Source organism: Phacochoerus africanus, chromosome 2 (assembly GCF_016906955.1).
Source record: "Phacochoerus africanus isolate WHEZ1 chromosome 2, ROS_Pafr_v1, whole genome shotgun sequence".
Lineage (NCBI taxonomy): Eukaryota > Metazoa > Chordata > Mammalia > Artiodactyla > Suidae > Phacochoerus > Phacochoerus africanus.
In genome coordinates this window covers 73808950-73828904 of record NC_062545.1, presented here as the reverse complement: position 1 = coordinate 73828904, position 19955 = coordinate 73808950, and the positions used below count along the sequence as shown (strand labels likewise).

The 19955-nt window shown below is 45.2% G+C and overlaps 1 protein-coding gene across 23 annotated transcripts in view; it reads left to right on the top strand.

Annotated features, from left to right (window-relative positions):
• The window catches only part of SCML4 (Scm polycomb group protein like 4), a 122741-nt gene that overhangs the window by 98118 nt on the left and 4668 nt on the right, over positions 1-19955 (top strand). For 16 of the 23 annotated variants that reach the window (XM_047762101.1, XM_047762058.1, XM_047762031.1 and 13 more), the window contains 2 exons: positions 9563-9708; positions 12968-17234. In XM_047762101.1, the coding sequence (XP_047618057.1) occupies positions 9563-9708; positions 12968-13093 (272 nt within the window). In that variant the 3' untranslated portion in view covers positions 13094-17234. Of the gene's footprint in view, positions 1-9562; positions 9709-12967; positions 17235-19955 lie in introns of those variants that run through there. The other 7 variants (XM_047762066.1, XM_047762050.1, XM_047761990.1 and 4 more) reach the window with 5 other exon arrangements.

The following is a 19955-nucleotide window of genomic DNA, read 5'->3' as shown; positions in this document are numbered from 1 at the left end:
TGTAGTAGTCTCTTATCATCCTTTGTATTTCTATGGAGTCAGTTGTAATTTTTCCCTTTTCATTTCTAATTTTATTGATTTGAGCTCTCTCTCTTTTTGTTCTTGATGAGGCTGGTTAAGGGTTTATCCGCTATTTCAAAAAACCAACTTTTGGTTTCATTGATCTTCTCTAATGTTTTCTTTGTCTCTATTTCATTTATTTCTGCTCTGATTTTTATGATTTCTTTCCTTCTGGTAATTTTGGACTTTGTCTATTCTTCCTTCTCTAGTTGTTTTAGGTGTAAGGTTAGGTTGTTTATTTTAGCTTTTACTTCTTTTCTGAGATAAGATTGTATTGCTATAAACTTCCCTCTCAGAACTGCTTTTGCTGTGTCTCATAGGTTTTAGGTTGTTTTATTTTCATTGTCATTTGTCTCTAAGTATCTTTTGATTTCATCTTTGAATTCTTCAATGATCCATTGGTTGTTCAATAGCATATTGTTTAGCTTTCAGGAGGAGTCTTTTTTTTTTCTTCTTGTAGTTGATTTCTAGTCTCATAGCATTGTGGTTAGAGAAAATGCATTGGATAATTTCAACTTTTTAAAATTTATCAAGGCTTGACTGTGGCCCAAGATGTGATCTCTCCTGGAGAATGTTCCACGTGCACTTGAGAAGAATGTATATTCTGCTGCTTTGGGATGGAAAGTTCTATAAATATGAATTAAATATTTCTGGCCTAGAGTGTCATTTAAGGCCTGTGTTTCTTTGTTGATTCTCTGTCTGGATGATCTGTCCCTTGATGTAAGTGAGGTGTTAAGTCCCCCACTATTATTGTGTTGCTGTTGATTTCTCTTTTTGTGGCTGTCAGCAGTTACCTTATATATTGAAGTGCTCCTATGTTAGGTGCATATATATTTAGAATTGTTTTATCTTCTTCTTGGATTGATTCTTTGATCATTATGTAGTATCCTTCTTTGTCTATTGTCATTTTCTCTATTTTAAAGTCTACTTTGTCTGATATGAGTACTGCTACTTCTGTTTTCCTTTGATTTCAAGGTGGGCGTTCCTATTTTGTGTGTGTATCCAGATTCAGGGACCCAGGATCTGTCCAAGCTGTGGCTCTGCTATCCCCTATGGCCTCCATGCCCCATGCCTTTCTTGGGTATAAAGAAAAGGAGCAAGTGGCAAATGTGAACACATTTCCTTAGAACCTGGTAGTGATGCCCATCACTTCCACTCATATTTCACTGGCAAGAGCTGGCCATTTTACCACACTTAATGCTGGGGGAGCCTGAGAGGTATAGACCAGTTCTGTGCCAGGAAAAAGAAGAGCCAGATATCGGTGAAGAGTTTTCTCTTGTGTGGTGGACAACAAATACATAGCAGAGCATGAGTTAGGTAAAATTCCTGCTATGCTGGTTGTGATGCTACTTGTGTCTCACCCATTAAAGTCAGCTCTTTAGGATGCAGTATATGAAATTACTATCATCCTAGGGATAGCTTGATGTCCATCTTTTGACCTATGTTATTTTAAAAACTCATTTTTAAGCTTCACTATTTCATTAATGAATAGAATATAGTTGATAATTACATGAATTGTGGAGCCAGATGGCCTGGGCTAGAGTCGTGGATCTGCCACTTCCTGACTGTGTGACCTTTCACAAGTCTGAACTTCTCTGTGCCTCAGTTTCCTCACCTGTGAAATTAAAATGATAATAATAGCACCTACCTCATAGGTTTGTTGGGAGGATTAAATAAGGTCATATGTGTATTTAGTACAAGGCTAACTTAGTAAGAACTCAATAAATGTTAGTAGTCTCAGATCATGTGAACAAACCCCTCAACTAATTGCAGCATGTCAACTCCACACCTGAGAATTGCTGAAGAGAAGAGGCCCCAGGCCAGGGAGTCAGAGAGTCTTCATCTTCCCCCTCTGTGCCTCCTGTGGGTTGGCTGTCTTCTTTGGCATTTCTATTATGAGCCTTGGATCTGTCTACTGGTAGTCCTGACAGCCACAGTGATGAGCTATTTGTATGATCCAAGATACTCCACATGCTCCCCTCAAAGATTCTCACCATCCCAAACAAGCCTCTGCTGTGCAAGAAGGGGAGGCGGTTTTGAGGGACAGAGCACTGTTCCCTCAGCCTTGGGGGCTCTTGCCAAGTGTAGAAGCACCCTGCAGACCACTTCCTAACATTGTCATGTAGCATCATCAGGCAGAGCCCATTTTCCAAAGAAAGAGACATTATTCCATCTGATTTCTAAGAGCAAGAGAAGGGAACAAGATCCAACACAAACCAACATCATAAATTACATAAGGGGCAGCAGTTATTTCCTAGGTTGGTTTCCAGAGTTAGTATAATATTGGACGTAGAGTAGGTATTAAATAAACATTCATTATCTCTCCAGCACCCCACCCCAGCCCCATGGAGCCCAGTACCTTCACATTGTCCTGGTTGTCAAAGTTCTCATCCTCTGTCCCTCTGCCCTTCACTTATCTCCTTTTACAACCTCTTTTCCTCAACCCAGTTCCCATCTGTCAAGGTGGTAATCACAGGACACCAGGCTGATTGAATTGACTCATAAACCTAAGGGTATTGCCACTCTTTAAAAAGGAGATATTTACTCTCTCTCCTATTCAATTTGGTGAAATCTCAGACTCTATGTCTTAAGTGTAGGATTTCAAGAAGTAAGAGGAAGACACAGTTTGGAGGAAAGGTCTATCACTCCACCTATCACTGAAGAATTGTCTGCCCCATCCCAGTCCATCTGGTGCCCCTGGAAGAGGGGAATCAAGGACCCTTCAAAAGAGTCTCAAGGTAGCTCCCCTCTCCCTTCTCTTTCTGCCTCCTTCCAGCAGAGCTCTGGGATATCTTCCCATCCCAGCTTCAACAACTCTCCTGTCCTTCATGTTCATCTCCACTTCTGCCCTTTGTTCTCCTGGAATTAGATCTTGATATGCTGTCTGAGTAATCCGACCAAAGGGAAGCCCAGAGCCTTGCTCAGAATATGCTCTGAGAAAGCCCTCTCCATCAGCACCCTGGTTGCACCCCAGGAGACCCCCAGTAGCTCAGGACTTCTGCCTCTCGGGATTTTAGGTAAAATCAGGGAAACAGAGCCCACGTGAAGGAAGCAGCACTGCTGCCTTCCACTCCAAGCAAACCCCATCTGGATCCTGAATATTGATTATCCCTTTTACAACTTAGAAATAGTAGTAAGAACTCTGCCTTATACCCTGAAAATCAGAGTTGTTCATAATCATCAGAACCCCATGAGGCTGTGGGATATTCAAAATCACACACCAACTAACCTCCTTGGAGTTAAAGCTGCTGCAGGATGTAACAGTTGAAGTTTACTGTTGAGCTGTTGTTGAAGAAAAATGAAATTATTCACCCTTTGTAGGAGCATTAACTCTGATGCTACAAAGATTCCACTTAACCAGTGCCTTCTCAGGGTGCTAAATGGAACCACAGACCTGGGAAGAACCAACAAGCCATGTACATTTTTAGTTCCAAGATGGAGGAGGAGGTGGGGACAGTAAGTGGACAGAGCAGTGCTGGCATCTCTGAAAGAGGTTTTCACTTCTGCTTACATCTCATTAGCCAGAACTTAGTCACATGACCTCTAGCTACAAAGGAAGCTGGTTTCACTTCTAGGCATCCATGATCCCAACTGGAAATCAGGAACTCTACTGCAAAGGAAGAAGTGGAAAACAAGTTAGGTAGGCAACTGGCAGTCTCAGCCACTCCTGAATAGAAATGTCCCTTCCCTCCTGTTTCCTCCATGGCACTCTGTTTCCTCATCCCTGGTGCTTCCTCTCTTCTTTCCCATAATAGGAACCAGACTCTCAGCTTCATGAGGTCTCTCATTCATATCTGAAATCTCTGCAGCCCCAGCAAAGAGGCCTGGCTGCTTGTTGGAGGCATATCCTAAACAGCTCTTTATTGAGCACCTACTATGGGCCAGACACTTTCCACACATTATTTATGACTTACTATTAGTTATATATTATAATTTATTGTAATAACAGGTATATATTATTATTGTAGGTATTGTTATATTCAATTTACAGAGAAAGCAAGTGAAGATCAAGAGAAGGTCAGTCAAGAGTTGAGCCAGGATTGGTCTTCAACTGACTTCAAAGCCTGTGTCTTTCAAAACTATCCCAGGGACTTTCAAAACCATGCTCAATGGGCTTCAAGGGGTCCCTCTTGTTTTAGGGGATGGGAGAAAGGTGATGGGAGCAGCTAGGACTCTAACACCACCCTCTTTTAATCAGGGCCTCTTCACATTTGCAGAGTGGGATTCTAGGTCTATGTTGCTTGACCAAAGTTTGCACAGCTAAACATATTCAGAAACCATGGAGATAAACCATGCTGAATCGAATGGCAGTATATTAAAGTAGGAGAGGAAACCCCTGCCCTCCTCACCCATTTGTCACCTAGCTGTCAGTCTGGGTGCCAGCTGCAGGTCCTCTGGAGGACTGTTAAGTTTTCCCTCCTCTCAAAAAAGTGCTCAGTACTGCTCTGAAATTGTGTCTCAAGTGAAAGCAGTTGGTATTAAGAAACCATATCTCTTTAAGAGGGTTTGACCCAAGTCATAAACCTGGAAAAGGACGTGGAAATAGATTTTCCCCCATGGTGATAATCAAAATAGTTTAAAACTGCAAAAGCCAGAAGATGGCATGAGGCTACAGGCAGGACAGTAAGTATCGAGGATATGACAAACTTCTCAGCCTTCTCGCTCATGTGACAATTTACCCTGGCCTCCTGCTGTCTTGATATAGCATGCCTCTCTCCTCCGCCAATGGACTCTGAAGGGCTATATTCACGGGACATGTCTCGCTGTTTTTCGCTGATACTCAGGTGAAAATTTGGGGGCTGTCCTCTGTCTCTCATTCAAGACATAATCACCAAGAACTATGAGGAGGCTTTGGATACCAAAAGCTTCCTGCTGTTTGCATTTAACAGGACATGCTGTAGAATTCCCACCCAGAAGTGGGTCTGAGCTTCAGAACTGAAGTGACTCTAACATTGTTATTACCACCCAGATGCCTTCTATGGGCTGGAGTTTGATTCCATAGGGTATGGTGTTGAGTGACGCATAGAGAACAATTCAGCTGGAAAAAGAAGAATGGGGACAGCACACCATGTGAGGGGGTGGAATGAGTGAAGGCATAGCAAGGGCTTATTCATTCCCAGGGAGAGAAGGGTTTGTGCAGGGATGCAGAGGCAGATAGCGCTGGGAGACTTGGAATCCATGTCAAGCAGACTGGGCTTTCTTTACTCTGCGGAAACCAGACATTTCTGAAGAGGGAAGTGAGCCAATGGCTACAGGATTTAGGAAGACAAATCTATTGGCCATTATGGAATGACATGTTATAAATAATAGGAATATCAGCCACCTTTTGATTAATTCTTACTATCGAAGGCTTCCCATCATCCCACTTAATCCTCACAACATGGTAGAGGTTTGACAGGTGAGGCACTAAGACTCGGTGAGATTTGGTCAGTCCTGGCCAGCAGATACCAACTCAGCACAATATGCCAGGTGCTCTTCTGAAGTCTAAGGATGGAGCTGTGAACAAGACAGATGTGGGTCCTGTTTTCTGATAGTGTCCAATTCCAGAGAGACAAATGTTAACAGAAGTTAACAAACCACCGAGGGGCTCCTTTTGGAGACTGATGGGCCTCCCTTCAAGATGCTTATCAGGGTCCAGTCCAAAGTCACATGTTCACTTGAGTCTTACAATACTCTTGAGAAATATGATGAAGAAAGTGAGGCCCATAGAGAATAGAATGATCAGGTCCAGGGAAGGGCTCAAAGCCTGGCCGTTAGCTCTGCATTTACTCTGCTTTGCACAATGACACACTGATGAGGCTTCAAATGTGTGAGAAGGTAACTCCCTTGTGTTGCCTGGGGCAGCCCATAGTGTGAAGGGTCCTTAGCGCTCCTTCCAAGCTCCCTTGTTTCCCACAGGAGAAGCACAGAGATGCTGGCATAGCAGGTGGGTGTAGGGGCTTCTGACTCCCAGCTCATTGTCCCTTTCCTTCTTCCACCTGATTCCATTGTTAGCTAAAAAGTTATTTCTGAATTATGAGTGAGTGGAAGGAAGTTATATATGTGCTTGTGGGTATGTGTGTGACAGAGAGGGACTCACAGGCAGCAGCATGAGTATCTGTGCTGTGAAGACGTCCAGGGTTGCCTTAGACCCTGATTCACAGTTATTCTGTTCCTGATAGATATGAATTCAGTGTTAGAAACAGCCACCACCGTCTTTTATTGTACATCTGTTCACATCTGGCTTTCACTTTACACATGTCTCTGGCAGCCCCCAGTGAACAGATCTGACCATGCACAAATTTATCTTTGCTGGAGAACACCGCCTTTCCAAAAAGGTGATTGGTGGCGCTTTGCATGCTCTGTTCCTTTAGGAGCAAGGTTTTTTTCACATCCATCATGTCTGACTGCTGTCTGATCACATCTGCCAGTCCTGGCTGTGTCAGGCCGGACCCATCTGTCTTCTTGATACCTTCACAGCAGCTGGAGGGGCTAGTGCACTCATTATCTTTGTGTGAGCACAGACCATTGTGAAGGCTTTACAAACCTGCCACTGGAAACTTTCCTCTCTCTTCTAGAGTGAATTTATGTGCTTTGGATCCTGAGCAGGTCCTGAGGTGAGACTAGCTTCCTGCTGCTCTCTGTCTTGTATGACTATAAAGCCCCCTCAGAGGCTCCTGAGCCAGGCCTGGCTGTTGCCACTCCAGCCTAGAAAAATGAAAATGCCCACAGCCTGCACCAGGAGCCAGGAATGGGGCCACTTTCCTTCCACCCTCGTCACCTGGAGAACCTCCCCCTAAAACAAACCAGACCCCCTTGCTCGTTCTCATGGCTGTGGCTCCCTCATCTTGCTCAAAGGACCTTATGCTCCCATGGAGGATGCTGTGAGTCGGTCTGGTGTGTTTCCTTCCTGTCAAACACAGGAAATTAGATTTGACCTCTGCTCTGATCACTCTAAAATCATTCTTGGCACTGAAGACTTCCCGCCTTTGTAATCAGAGCATCTATTATCACCCTGATTACTGCTGATGCTCTGATGGGGCGGGATCCAAAGGCAAATGCGATTTCCGTGGTTCCTCCTCCCCATGTTGAGTGCAGATGTCTCTAAATGCAGTGAAATCATCTCTAATAAGCATGCATCAGCATTCAGAAGGCCCCGGGGTGCATTAACAGTTTCCTGGCTAAACGTACCCCCCACCTTGTGCCGAACCACTTTAGGGGACACTTTTAGGTCCAGCAAGGAAAAGGCAGGGAAAATCTCAACGTAAATCTGATTCTCAACCAAATCCTTATGTATTTAGGACAGACTCAGAAATGTGATGCTGTATTTTTCTCAGCTCTAGTGGAGAACTGTGTGCTTCTCAAGCCCTTTGAAAAGAGGAGGAAAAAGGAGATAGCAGAAAACTGCTGCACCCTGACATTATAGAAGGGAAATGGAAGTGAAGGCTTCTCAGCGTCTAACTTAGAATTATTTTGTAGGGAAGCTGCTTCATTGTTCAGAGCCTGAAAATAGGAATTAGGATTACTTACCCAAAGCTTTTGTCTAACTTACTTATACTGCTTCTGCAAAGTATATTGATTCATTTTACATTCATTGAACCCATATGTACAAATATATTTGCTTGGAGACATGGAGCATTCAGTGATTATAAACCTTGTAATGAGAGCATCTCATTTGTCACCAAGTACTTTGCCCAGGATCTGGTACAGGAGAGATGCTCAGGAGGAGCTTGTGGATGAAGAGGGGGAAGATAACGGACATCCTCCAGATATTAAAACTAACTGGAGGTTACAGGCAAGCACATGCAAAATGGTGATACAAAGTGGAGTGTGGAGAGCATCTCTAAGCAAAGAGAAAACAAAGATTTGCGGGTTAAAGGTCGAGGAAGTTGGCATCCAGCGACAGTATACACAAATGCTGCCTGTGAAGGAGTCTCCCCAGGCTCTGGCAGCTGGTAGAAACTCTTTGGAAAGGAGGCAAGGTAAACACCTTCTAGAGAAAAGCAAAAGCACCAGCTAAGGTGGAGACTAGAAGCTGGGAGAACATTAGGTCACAAGCAGTGTGCCCAGATGGGGGTGTGCAGGAGGGCAGAGTCAGGCAGGGTGCCTCCGTCCCTCTGCAGACCACTTGACGCAGGGCCGTAGAGCCAGCCCTGATCCCATTTCCATCCTCACACCTGCCTTTCCAGGTGGAGAGTGTTGCCATTTCACAGCCAGTGACAGGCAGCTCCAGGATCCATCCCTAGGTCTCTCTGCCCCAAAGCTCTTCCCTTCCATCCAGGCAAGAAAACTACTATGAGACCAAAGAGAGCCCTTGACCTTGCACTAGACTATGGACTCAGTGCATAGGCAAGGGGCAGCCTCAAGGGGCACGGCTGGAGCTGGAACTGGGGAGAGCATGAGGTGGTGGCAGTTTTGCTCTAAAAGGAAGAGAGCCCATGATGAGCTTACATGTTAGAAAATCTTTGCAGGGGGTTGTGTAAGTGGTTCTGGGATTGTGGAAGCAGGGATGAAAAGGAGGAAACCAATGTGAAGAGGCAAACTTATCAGCACTTCAGAATAATTAAATGCAGGGAGCAAATAAGGGGCAGGAGTAGAAATATCACTGAGGTTTCAGAGACATGAGAGGTAGGAGGAGAAGCTGATTCTGGGGAAAGAGCTTAGTTTGGGGCATACAAAGAAAGTCATCCCCTAAATATTGCCTGAATTGATTCCCTACTCTCTCCCTCCTTTATTTGTCCTACACCTTTTAATCTACCCTGTGGGAAAAGCATTTATGTAGCAATACAACTCATGCCACAATCATTGACCAGGGGTCAGCCATGGACGAGGCACAGGATTAGGCTCCTGGTGTCAAGTGGGGAGTTGGGAGTGAGCGCTCTGACGGACACAAGGGTGAGAGCCACTCAGCGTGTACACCGGGTATTCATTCAGACAACGTCTTCTTCCTACACATGGAGCAGGTCACGGACCTATCACAGACAGGGCTCTGGAGATGGTGGCAGCAGAGACACAGGACAAGCACCAAAATGCCCCTGCATTCTGCTGCGTCTTTATTGTCTGACTGCGACACCAGTGGAGGCAGAAAGGACCTTAAGTCATTTTGCACCTCATCGCTCTGCACACACCTATTTGGAACTTCATCACAATGAGTGTTCTCTGGTCACCATGTCCCGTTACAGGAGGCTCTGGCCCACTGACACAGACTTGAGCAGGATGGGTCTTTGAAACTCTTAACAGGGTCAGCATTTCAGCCTGCCTGGGGAGACCTGTTTTCTAATGCTCTACTCCCTGGGAGAGCAAACTTCTGCACAGATTTGGGGGGATGCTGCCTCTGGTGCTCCAGGCTCCTGTCAGGAGCAGGCGTGCCTAGCTTTTCTCTGTCACAGGGGTCACTCAGGCTGCCACCTTGGACTAGGGGGCAGGGGCGGGGGCAGGGGGACAAGGCAGGGTGGGACCAGATCAGCACAGAGGCCCTAGGCCTGCTGTCTCATGGCCTCCCTCTCTGTGCTCTCCCTTCCAGCCTCAAGCCCTTCTCCCGACAGGCAGGACGCCCGGCGGCCAAGGAGCAGGAACCCCTCCACCTGGTCAGTGGAGGATGTGGTCTGGTTCGTGAAAGATGCTGACCCGCAGGCTCTGGGGCCCCACGTGGAGCTCTTCCGGAAGCATGTATGCACAGGGTGGGCCTGGTGGGCAGGAGGGAAGATTCAGGGAGCTGTGGCGTGGGGGGTGGGGGCGGTCTGTACTATGTCCTGGGGACACCACTCAAGGGAGGCCGGATGGAACCACAGGTTTCTCAGGCAGAACAACCACTTAGTTTTTTGTTTTGTTTTATTTATTTATTTTCCACTGTACAGCATGGGGGCCAAGTTACACATACATGTATACATACTTTTTCCTCCCATTGCTGTGTTGCAATGTAAGTATCTAGACATAGTTCTCAATGCTACACAGCAGGATCTCATTGTAAATCCATTCTAAGAGCAATAGTTTGCCTCTGTTAACCCCAAGCTCCCAATCCCTCCCACTCCCTCCCTCTTCCCCCCAACCCCCCTGGCAGCCACAAGCCGATTCTCCAAGTTTATGATTTTCTTTTCTGTAGAAACATTCATTTGTGCTGTATATTAGATTCCAGTTATAAGTGATATATGGTATTTTTCTTTTTCTTTCTTACTTATTTCAACAAAGAGGATCTGGTGCCCATCCTCCTTAAACTTTTTCAAAAGGTTGAAGAAGAAGGAACACTCCCAAAGACATTCTATGACACTACCATCATCCTACCTAGTTTTGTTTTTAAGGGATGTTTGTCCCATCTGTTCCCTTACTTTGGCCTTTATCAGGAGTGTGTGTTTTCCTGCCCATCCATCCATCTGTCTGTGCTTTCAACAAGCATTTATAGCACACCTACAATATGCCAGCAGTCTAATAGTGCCTATTCCTAAGCTGCTTTGAGGATTAAATGAGGAAATGCACATAAAGTGTTCAACACAGTGCTTGGCTCATAGAAGACCTTCGGTTAGCAGGTGTTTGTGTAATTAGTTAGATTCTTGGAGTTCCCATCGTGGTTCAGTGGTTAATGAATCCGACTAGGAACCATGAGGTTGCGGGTTTGATCCCTGGCCTTGCTCAGTGGATTAAGGATCTGGTGTTGTCGTGAGCTGTGGTGTAGGTTGCAGGCGCAGTTCCAAACCTGTGTTGCTGTGGCTCTGGTGTAGGCCACTGGCTACAGCTCCAATTAGACCCCTAGCCCGGGGAACCTCCATATGCCACGGGAAGCAACCCTAGAAAAGGCAAAAAAAGGGACAGAAAAAAAAAAAGGGAGAGAGAGAGAGAGAGAGATTCTTAAAAAATATATAAAGGCTGTAAATTTTTTTAAAAGATAAGAATTAATATTTTACCTGTCAAGCTTACTATGTCAGTTTTCAGTTGCTGCTATAACCAGTTACCACAAACAAATGTAGCAACTTAAAACCACATACATTTATTACCTTAAAGTTCAGTGGGTCAGCAGTCTGACAGGGCTCTCACTGGGCTAAAAGCAAGGTGTTGGTGGGGTGGACATGCTTTCCTGAGGCTCTGGGAGAAGTGGTTCCCTTGCCTTGTCAGCATCGAGATCCACCCTCATTCTTGGCTCTTAGCTCCCTATCCTCAACTTCGGAGCCAACAACATCAAGCAGAGTCCTTCTCAGGCTGCCAGCTCTTGGGTTCTTTCCTCTGATTTCTTCTGCCACTTTTAAGGTCCCTGTGATGACCCTGTCTCCCTCCTCCGTTCCCAATAATCCGAAATGCTCTTCCTATTTTAAAGTCAGCTGAGTTGTAGCCTTGATTCCATCTGTAGCCTTCATTCCCCTTTGCAGGGTAACCAAAGATATTCACAGGTTTCAGGGATCTTGTGGGGAGAAGAAGGAGCATTATTCTGTCCACCAGAGTTACCATTGTTTTCCTCCTTCCTGTCTTTCATTTTATTTGAAATGAAAACCTCAGAAATCATACTCTCAGATCTGGGAAGAATCATCATCTAACCTGACACTCCCATTTTATTGGGACTGTGTTTGACCTCAGCTAACAATGGGGCCTTGGGAGCGAGGACCACAGAGGGGTTATGTTTAGACCGATCTGGCTCCTTTCTAGCATGGTAGGAGACGGCGGAAGTCTAGGACATAGAATAAAGAGAGAACAGTAGGCAATGAGGCTCTGGAGGACCTGCACATGAGCTTTGCCCTCTCCGCTATTTTGCAGACACGGAGAGCAAATGACATGGAGTAGGTGCTTCCCTGGTGCTGGCTGAGTGGCTGGCTAGGTAGAGGAATGAGAGGGGTTTGTGACACATTTGGTTATATGAGTCCTGTACTGCGCCTCTTCTCCCTATCTGGGCACTCCAAATTTCTACCCTTTGTCTCTATTAATCTGAAAGTAGCACTATAGGTTAAGGAGGAAACCCAGCCTTACTAAGTTCATGAATTCAACATATGGTCTGGAGGGTTACCATTTTCAGAGACAAATGGGAGCAATACTAGGACCTCAAAGGATTGCCATTCCTTTAGTAGTTATTTGCGCTAAATCCCCGGATGAAGCAGGTGCATTATTTAGTTGTTTGCTACCTAATATTATTGACAGGGCCAAAAAAATGTATGAAATCCTTTATAGAGTGTCATTAGCAAGTTGGTAATCAGCTAAAGTAGGTGGTCTTACCAAGAAAAGAAAGAGAGGTTAGGATGAGGATGCAAATCAGAGCCTTATACCAGCACCTGGAGTGGAAAGGTAATCACTAGTTTCAGGGTCTGAATGGGTGACACTTTGTTTTATTAGGTTCAGGCTGTTGTAACAAAGTACCATGGATTGGCTGGCTTATGAATAACAGCAATATATTTGGGTTCTGGAGACTGGAAGTCCAAGATCAGGGTGCTGTCAAGGTCAGCTTTTATTGAGAGCCCTCTTCTTGGTTTCAGACTGCCATCTTCTCATTGCATGATGACACTAACCCCATTCTTGAGGTCTCTACCCTCGTGATGTAATTACTTCTCCAAATATCATCCCTCGGGGGCTAGGATTTCAATATATGGATTTGGGGTGATGGGGACACATTCAGTTCGTTCAACACTTCCTGCTCCTTTATCCCTAAATTGGACAAAGAAAGAAACATCATACATGGGATTTTGGGAATATGGCTGGGATTATGTTAGATTCTTTCAATCAAGAGAGAGCAGGACTATGAAAGATCCAGGGTATCAAATGACCCCAGGGAGATGATGGGAAGAGGAACACATAGTATTTGTGGGCTTTGTTTTTTTTAAGATCTTGCTTTAGGACTGAGAGAATATACATCTAGGTAAATCCATATTCCCTTACTGTATTCCCTGACCATCCTCTATTTGATTACTCTGACCACCTTTCTGTGTTTTCTTTTTTCCTGATCCTCTTCCACCAGGAGATTGATGGCAATGCCCTCTTGTTGTTGAAGAGTGACATGATCATGAAATACTTGGGCCTGAAGCTAGGACCTGCACTGAAACTCTGCTACCACATTGATAAACTGAAGCAAGCCAAGTTCTGAAGGTGTTTAAAAGATAGAGGCAAAAGTCGAGACAACAGATCTCAAGATCATCTTCTGCCTTACCAACATAAGCCACCATCACAAAGATTCTCTTCTGAAAAATAAAAGCCACAAAGACTTGGTCTTTTTAGAAAACTCATGCATCTTCACCTTTTTAAAAACCCAACACGGCCCCCTTGAAAGGTTCCTCTATGTTAATGATTTGCCAAAAAATTATCAAAAAAAGACTATTATTTTTAACATTTCTGGCAGCTTGGTTGCTCTCAGCACGGGTCCTTTTTTTATAATGAGAGGGTGGGGAACAACTGAATGCTATTGCCCAAGGAGAACCCTGAGGCTTCCAAGGATGTGAGAAGAAGGACCTTTGTCTCTGCAGGCTCTGCAGAGACACCCACCACAGCAGCACTTGTTTTTAATTCTGACCGGAGGACCTATCTTTGTGAGCCTTGGTTGATTCAGCTCTGGAAGCTGTCTTCTGAGGACAGATGCCTCACCTTGCACTATCTGGAAAACTTGAATTCTTTTGCTCTCTGAAAGAGAAGGAGAAAAATCTTTTCTGTTCTTAGTTATCTGAAGTACTGTGTTGCCCCACTAGAGGGCAGACTGCTAATGAAATTTCAGGACCCTCACTGCAATAGCCTGAAATTCAGTACCAGTGCATAGATTAGGGTTTCTATGAACAAGATCTAGCCTACACAGACATAGGGAATTTATTCCGCCATAAGCACCAGAGATTGCAATTTAGAAAGAAATCATCTTCTAGAAGGTTCTAGTTCATACCCAAGCATTACTGACTGAACTGCACACGTAGCAAAGGCAAGAATTTGGAAGCATGGTCTTCCCAGATGGGCTTTGGAGTTCCTTCCCTTCCAGAGTCCTTAATGAGGTGTTGATATGTTGGCACGCCAGAGAGTCTTAGTGACATTTAGCCGTGGTGTTTCTTTAAAAAGGAAGAAGAAAGATTCTCAACTAAGCTTTGAAATGGAAGAGTGTTGGTTTCTAGTAACATTGTGGGATTATGTAGCTGTATCTGTGGCTAATTTTAATAATAACGGCATGTACACAGACATGCTATTATTGGGTTTAACTCCATTGACAAATAGGTTTTCCTTACTTACCATGGAGTAATGGAAAAAAATTGATTTCTCCCCCTTTGCAGCTGTGTCCAGGGAAGGACAATGAAGCCACAATTTACTAGACAGAAGGGCAGCCTCGTCTCTGTTCTTCTTTTTATCCTTTTCCTTTCTCTCTGTCCTTGTCTCTCTTTTCTTTCTTCTCTTACTGAACAGGAAACATATCTTCAAAATGAATTCGCATGTGCCATGGGCATAACCTGTTCCTTAAAAACACATCTGTGGAGTTGGAGGTGAGGAGATGAATGCTAGATTTTGTGATGTCTGGGAGGGGGAGGATCAAGGACCACCCAGGGCCTCCCTGGGCCCAAATGCAAATTAGAAAAGGCACATCATCCTGGGGATGCAGCCTGGGCAGAGGTCTGCTGGTGAATGGAACAGGGTGGGTTTTCAGCCCTCTCACTCTTCCACCCGGTACCCTTGTGCAGGACTAGACCTGAACAAACCTGAGGGCAGCCCTGGGTAGATTTGTATGCTAATCCTCTATAAATCAGAATTTGGATGAGGATGGGAAGAAACATTCCATACCAGACTGTCAACCCACTTTGATGAGTAGTATTTGAGAAAGCACATCACAGCAAAATCCTTTATAGACACACAAATGGTGGCTGGACTTAAAGCATGACAGAGAGGGGATGGAGGAGAATGTCTTAAAATAACCCACGGAACTGAGCTGGAGTTAGGTTGTGGAATTGTTGAATGTCTTTTGGTTCTGGCTCCTGACAAAACTACCCTGAATCAGGCCTTGGAGCAGAGTCTTCAAGATTTTGAAGTGACAGAGTGGCTATGTCCCTCAGAGTTTGGTAATTGTGAAGTGCTCACTACTGGAGCACCTCCACGTCTGGAGCACCTCCACGTCTGGAGTTAGTCTCCCTCAAGAAACCATGGCTAGTTTATTCAGAATGGCCAATGTGAAATCAGTGAAATGCAGAAAATCCCATGACAAGCCACATCCCTGACTCCACTGTTTTTGCTCAGTCCTCTGAAACTTGCGGTGCCTCTTCATCCACATATACCTCACGTAGAGACTTTGAAAACTTCGTACCCATTCCCACCAGTGCTTCCCTCCATACAAAAACATCAACATTGGTGCCGTCAAATCAAAATCATCCCCAAACCATGTCCAAGAGATACCTGGTATAGTTTTCACGGGAGAGATATTTTCCCATCTCAAATCTAGCAGAAAACTGGGTCCATGTTCCTGTGGAACTGCTCTAATGGAGGTGCCATCTCATTTTGCATTAAACTTGAAGCAGGACAGATTGCCAAAGCCATGATATTTAAGGTTTGACTTTTTAAAAATCTCATTACTCCTAAAATGAATGCTGCCATATCAGAGAATAACCCAGGGAGGAAATTCTTTCTTGCCTGTTTTTGCACTGAAATGCAATTAGCCGACCAAATTATTGTAGCAATACGGCAATTATAATTAATTTTCACCCTTTTCAAAAATCTTGTCAAACCAGGCAGCTAAATAGCTTAGCAAATGTAAAACACTCCAGGCCATTTCCTCTAAACGGACCTTACAGAGTCAGGCCATGTGTGTCACTGTCATCCAAATGGGAGCTTATTTGGGGGGGGGGGTCTCACACTTGTACAGATGTGGTACTTGTTATTCCACGGCCGTAGATTTGCTTCGGGTTGTGGTGAATAATGATACAGTTTTGCATAATTCCAAATTAGAGTGTGTGAGAGTATGTGTGTGTGTATGTGTGTGTGTTCATGTTCCAAACATTTCCAATTACACTTGACTGTAAAACACTTTAAAAAGAAATCTACAGACAGTTCTATTGCCTAAGGCATTTTAAATATTTTATGAAGCGCATCATTCCCTTTGTGAAAAATTCAGGTAAAAGATGTGCAGTGTGTGTGTGTGTGTGTGTGTGTGTCTGCGTTTCCTGAAGCTCTAGTTGGAAGAGCCTTAGAAGTAGCTGAGAGTGTATCACTTTTTGCATTTGCTCCTTTCAAAATCTTTCCAGCTTTGCAGCACTGAGGCAGAACCCGCTATAGGCTGTTATTACCAGCTATCCCCTCTAGTGCCAGCAGGGCGCGCCCTGGAGGCAGCTGGGGGAAGGTGCCCAGGTTCTGGGCCTGCCTTGTCCTGGCGCCGACTGGACTCGTCCAGCCTGCCGAGGCTCTGCTTCGTGTGACCAAGGGAACAGGCCTGAAAGGGGGACTGCTGAACAGAGATCGCCCGATTTCGTGCCCGCCAGAGTTACACTGCGCTCCCGTCACTTCCCTTCAGCAGGGCTGCCGTGTATTTCTCTTTACAGCAGGAGAAGGAGTGGGGAACTCCTCCAGAGAACCAAATAGGATATTAAAATAGACTGGGAAGGAATATTGAGCTGATGTTGGTGTGCATGAGAAGGAAACAGGAAGGAAGGGAAGACAAAACTATGACGTCTTAGGAAGCTAAGTCAGCACCTCTTCTAGAAGGTCCTATAAGCTACAATACCTTGTTTTTGTATTTTTGTGCTCTGTGGAATTTTTAAAACTAAAATTATATTTTTTTATTATTTTCTGAGATTGTTTACAAGAATTTTGCCATAGCCGTGAAGATCATTGGAAATGCCCAGAAGTGACCAGGGCCTCGAATTTAGTCATTGTCAGAAGGTCTTGAGAGATGGAGATGGTCTGCTTTCTTTCTAAAGAACCAGCCAGGTTTCCATACGTGTGAGCAGAAGGTGAGTGCTGTCCGATGTTCGTCCCAAACCAGTGCTTTTTCAACCTTCTTTGATGGGCTTAGAGGATGAGGAGATGGGACTCAACGTTTTTTTCTTAAACTTCAGATGACAAGACGTGGTTGGGAAGGAATAGTTGATTTTTTTTGAAACAGCAATATTTTGTTAAGGAGAGGGATGAACACCCATCTGTGGCTGTGGTCTTTTGTTTGTTTGTCACAAACACACTCCAAGAACTGCGTAGTTGGAGTAGCCTTGCCACATGGCATAAGAAAACCATGCTGAGAACCGCAACGGTGAGCCCAGCAGATGGTCAGCCATCCAGAGGTATGAACAGTCCTGTTTGCATCTTGCGCTGTCACCCCAGTGGCTGGTCTCCCATAGCTCCCAGCTGTGCTGCCTAGGGTGGGTGGATGGGTGCGGGGGGGAGCTCTGGAAGCCTCAGCCTCCAGGGTGCCCTTCCCTCCAACTATTGTTCTAATCGGAGAGGCTTCCCCCACGGACGATTGGGAGCTGGATCTTTGGAAATCTAGCATTTGCTTGAAAGAGAATCCCTCTTATTTATTGCCACCAGTTAAATATTATGGAAACAGGTCTGCTAACAATTTGCTTTGTGTAATTTGTTCTAATGCTAATAAGCAACAGCTGGGACACTTCCTGTGGTAAATTCCTTTGTGGTTACAGTGGTATTATCACACATGGACTTCACCAAATCTGTACTTGAGAAGAAGGCTCATTCTGGCTCTCCAGAGCTGCAGGAAATTCCCCTGAGTTAGAAGCAGTTCTGGGCAAAAACATATTTTTGGAGGAGGATTTGCTTCTCTCCACTCCCTGCTTTCTTAAGCAGGGCCCCAGACCTGTGCTCTTAAAATCCTTAAGAGCCTCGGGTTCTCCTCATGCTTGGCATTGAGCTTGATTTCCTCCAGAGGAAAAGACAGCAAGCAGAGCTGAAAAGTGACAGCTTCCTCCAGGTCAGGGTGCTGTATCCAGAGTTGATATGGAGAGGCCGGGAGCGAGCCATCCGAGGCCAAGAGCTGTTCAGCAGTTGGTTAAGTAATGATGGGGCATCTCTCCATCCAGAGGGTCTAAATATACCACTGAGACTTGCTCTGGGCTGCCAGCCCACCCTTCTTCTGCTCTGTAGCTCGACTGCATGACCCGAGCCTTAGAGTTGGTTCCATGTACTAGATGCTTGCTGCAAAGGCCAACACAAACATCTACTGGATCCTACTTTGGAACACAACCAACGCTTTGCTTTTCCAAACAGCTCACTATGAAATCGCAGACCCTCCCTGAGTGTCACTTTTCAGTAAGCATGTGTGACCGGAGACTACCTCCATCCTAAGGGTGGCACCCCCAAATCTCAGGAAGGCTCTACCTCCCCATGCAGCACTGGAGCACCTTCCCCACAGCCCTGAGAAATGGCTCTGCCTGACCACTTCCCATTAGGGGGCATTCACTCCCATAGGAAGTGGCTTATTTCTTTGTTGGACAGCTCTGGTTGTGAAAAAGTTATTTCTCAGGGAGACACAGATGTCTGTGAATCACAGATGCTTGAGATGAAGCCAACTCTGCAGTCTTTCTCTTTTTAACAGAGCTTGTCCAGGCAGTCACCACGCCTATAATACAAACTGACATCGACGAGTAGATCCCAGCTCCACTGCATCAGGGTAGAGGAGCAGACAGTGTAAATGTAGGACTCAAATAGGTCATGGCCATCAGATTAATCAGCCCCATCATGAAAAACGATTGAAACTCTTGTGGACACACACACACACACACACACACACAAAGGGTGTCCTGGCAGGATCTTCAGTGTAGTTGTAAATCTGGCTGTGGTCACATAAGCATATGAGTTATGAAAGCTTGTGGGAATAAATATCATTAAGTCCCTGTGCCTCATTAACTGAAGAAGATGCTCTGAGACGTGGAGGCCCTATCTCTTCATCGTCCTCACCGGTAATATAATAAACTAAGAGCTTTAGCTGAGACAGAAACAAGTTATCATTGATGGTAGAAAAGTAAACATGGTCTGTTGTGAATTTATGCAAGTTATGCAGTTTATGACGCCAAGCCCAAGTCGGTGTGCTTATGGATACATGCCCCAGTGAATGTGTATTTGCAAACAAGGGGTGGGAGTTGGGAAAGGTTTGAAAAGGGATTGCAGAGGAGATTTTGCTCTCTAGAGCGTTCTTATTCAGAAGAACTATCTAGCAATGATGTAGAAATCAAACCCCAAAGTTCACATAACTTGTAGTTTACATAGTTTACTTAGGTAAAATTCTGGATTATGGAGCAGATTCTCTGAAAATATTTTAAGTCTTGGTCCTTGGAAAAAGTAGCTACTATCCTGCACTGTACACAGCACCTGCCACAATAAGGCACCTCATTACTATTCACTGGCTGATCCCCGGAATGAACGAATGCTTGACTAGTTTCCATATGTTCTTCAAAAAGCCGCTAGTTTCTTTTTGGACCCCATACCTTTACCAAAAGGAGGCATGCTGAAGGGACAGACCGAAAGCGATGAGGCCTTTCTCTGATTCCCCAGACACCTGAGGAGGTCAACCCCACAGTCTCAGCACCTTGCGTGTCGCTTTCCTCTTTTTGTCTTGAATGGCCTCCTGCTCTACTGCAGACATTAGAGAGCAGCAACGGATTCTTTACAGCTTTACTTTTAAGACACCTTCTCCTTTTCATTCGCAATCCATGGCACCTCTCAGCAATGAGTAGGGTTTCCTTGGGCTGGTTCACTGCCTAAGAGTGGTGGTAAGTGTCTCCAGGAGGCAGAGAGCACTTTCCATGAGCCCTCATTCCCACTGCCTTGCCTTGCAGAGGATAGGTGGGTGCCGGGTCTCGCCACAGGCCACTGTGTCCTAGAGCTGATGGTAGCACACCTGGGAGGGCCCAGCCCACAAGAGGCCTACCCCATTCTCTTCACTCTTTTCCCATCTCCATCCTTGAAAACAGATTCAGAAAGATCGGGCGCAGAGTTCCTGTTGTGGTGCAGTGGTAACCCAACTAGCATCCTCGAGGATGTGGGCTCCA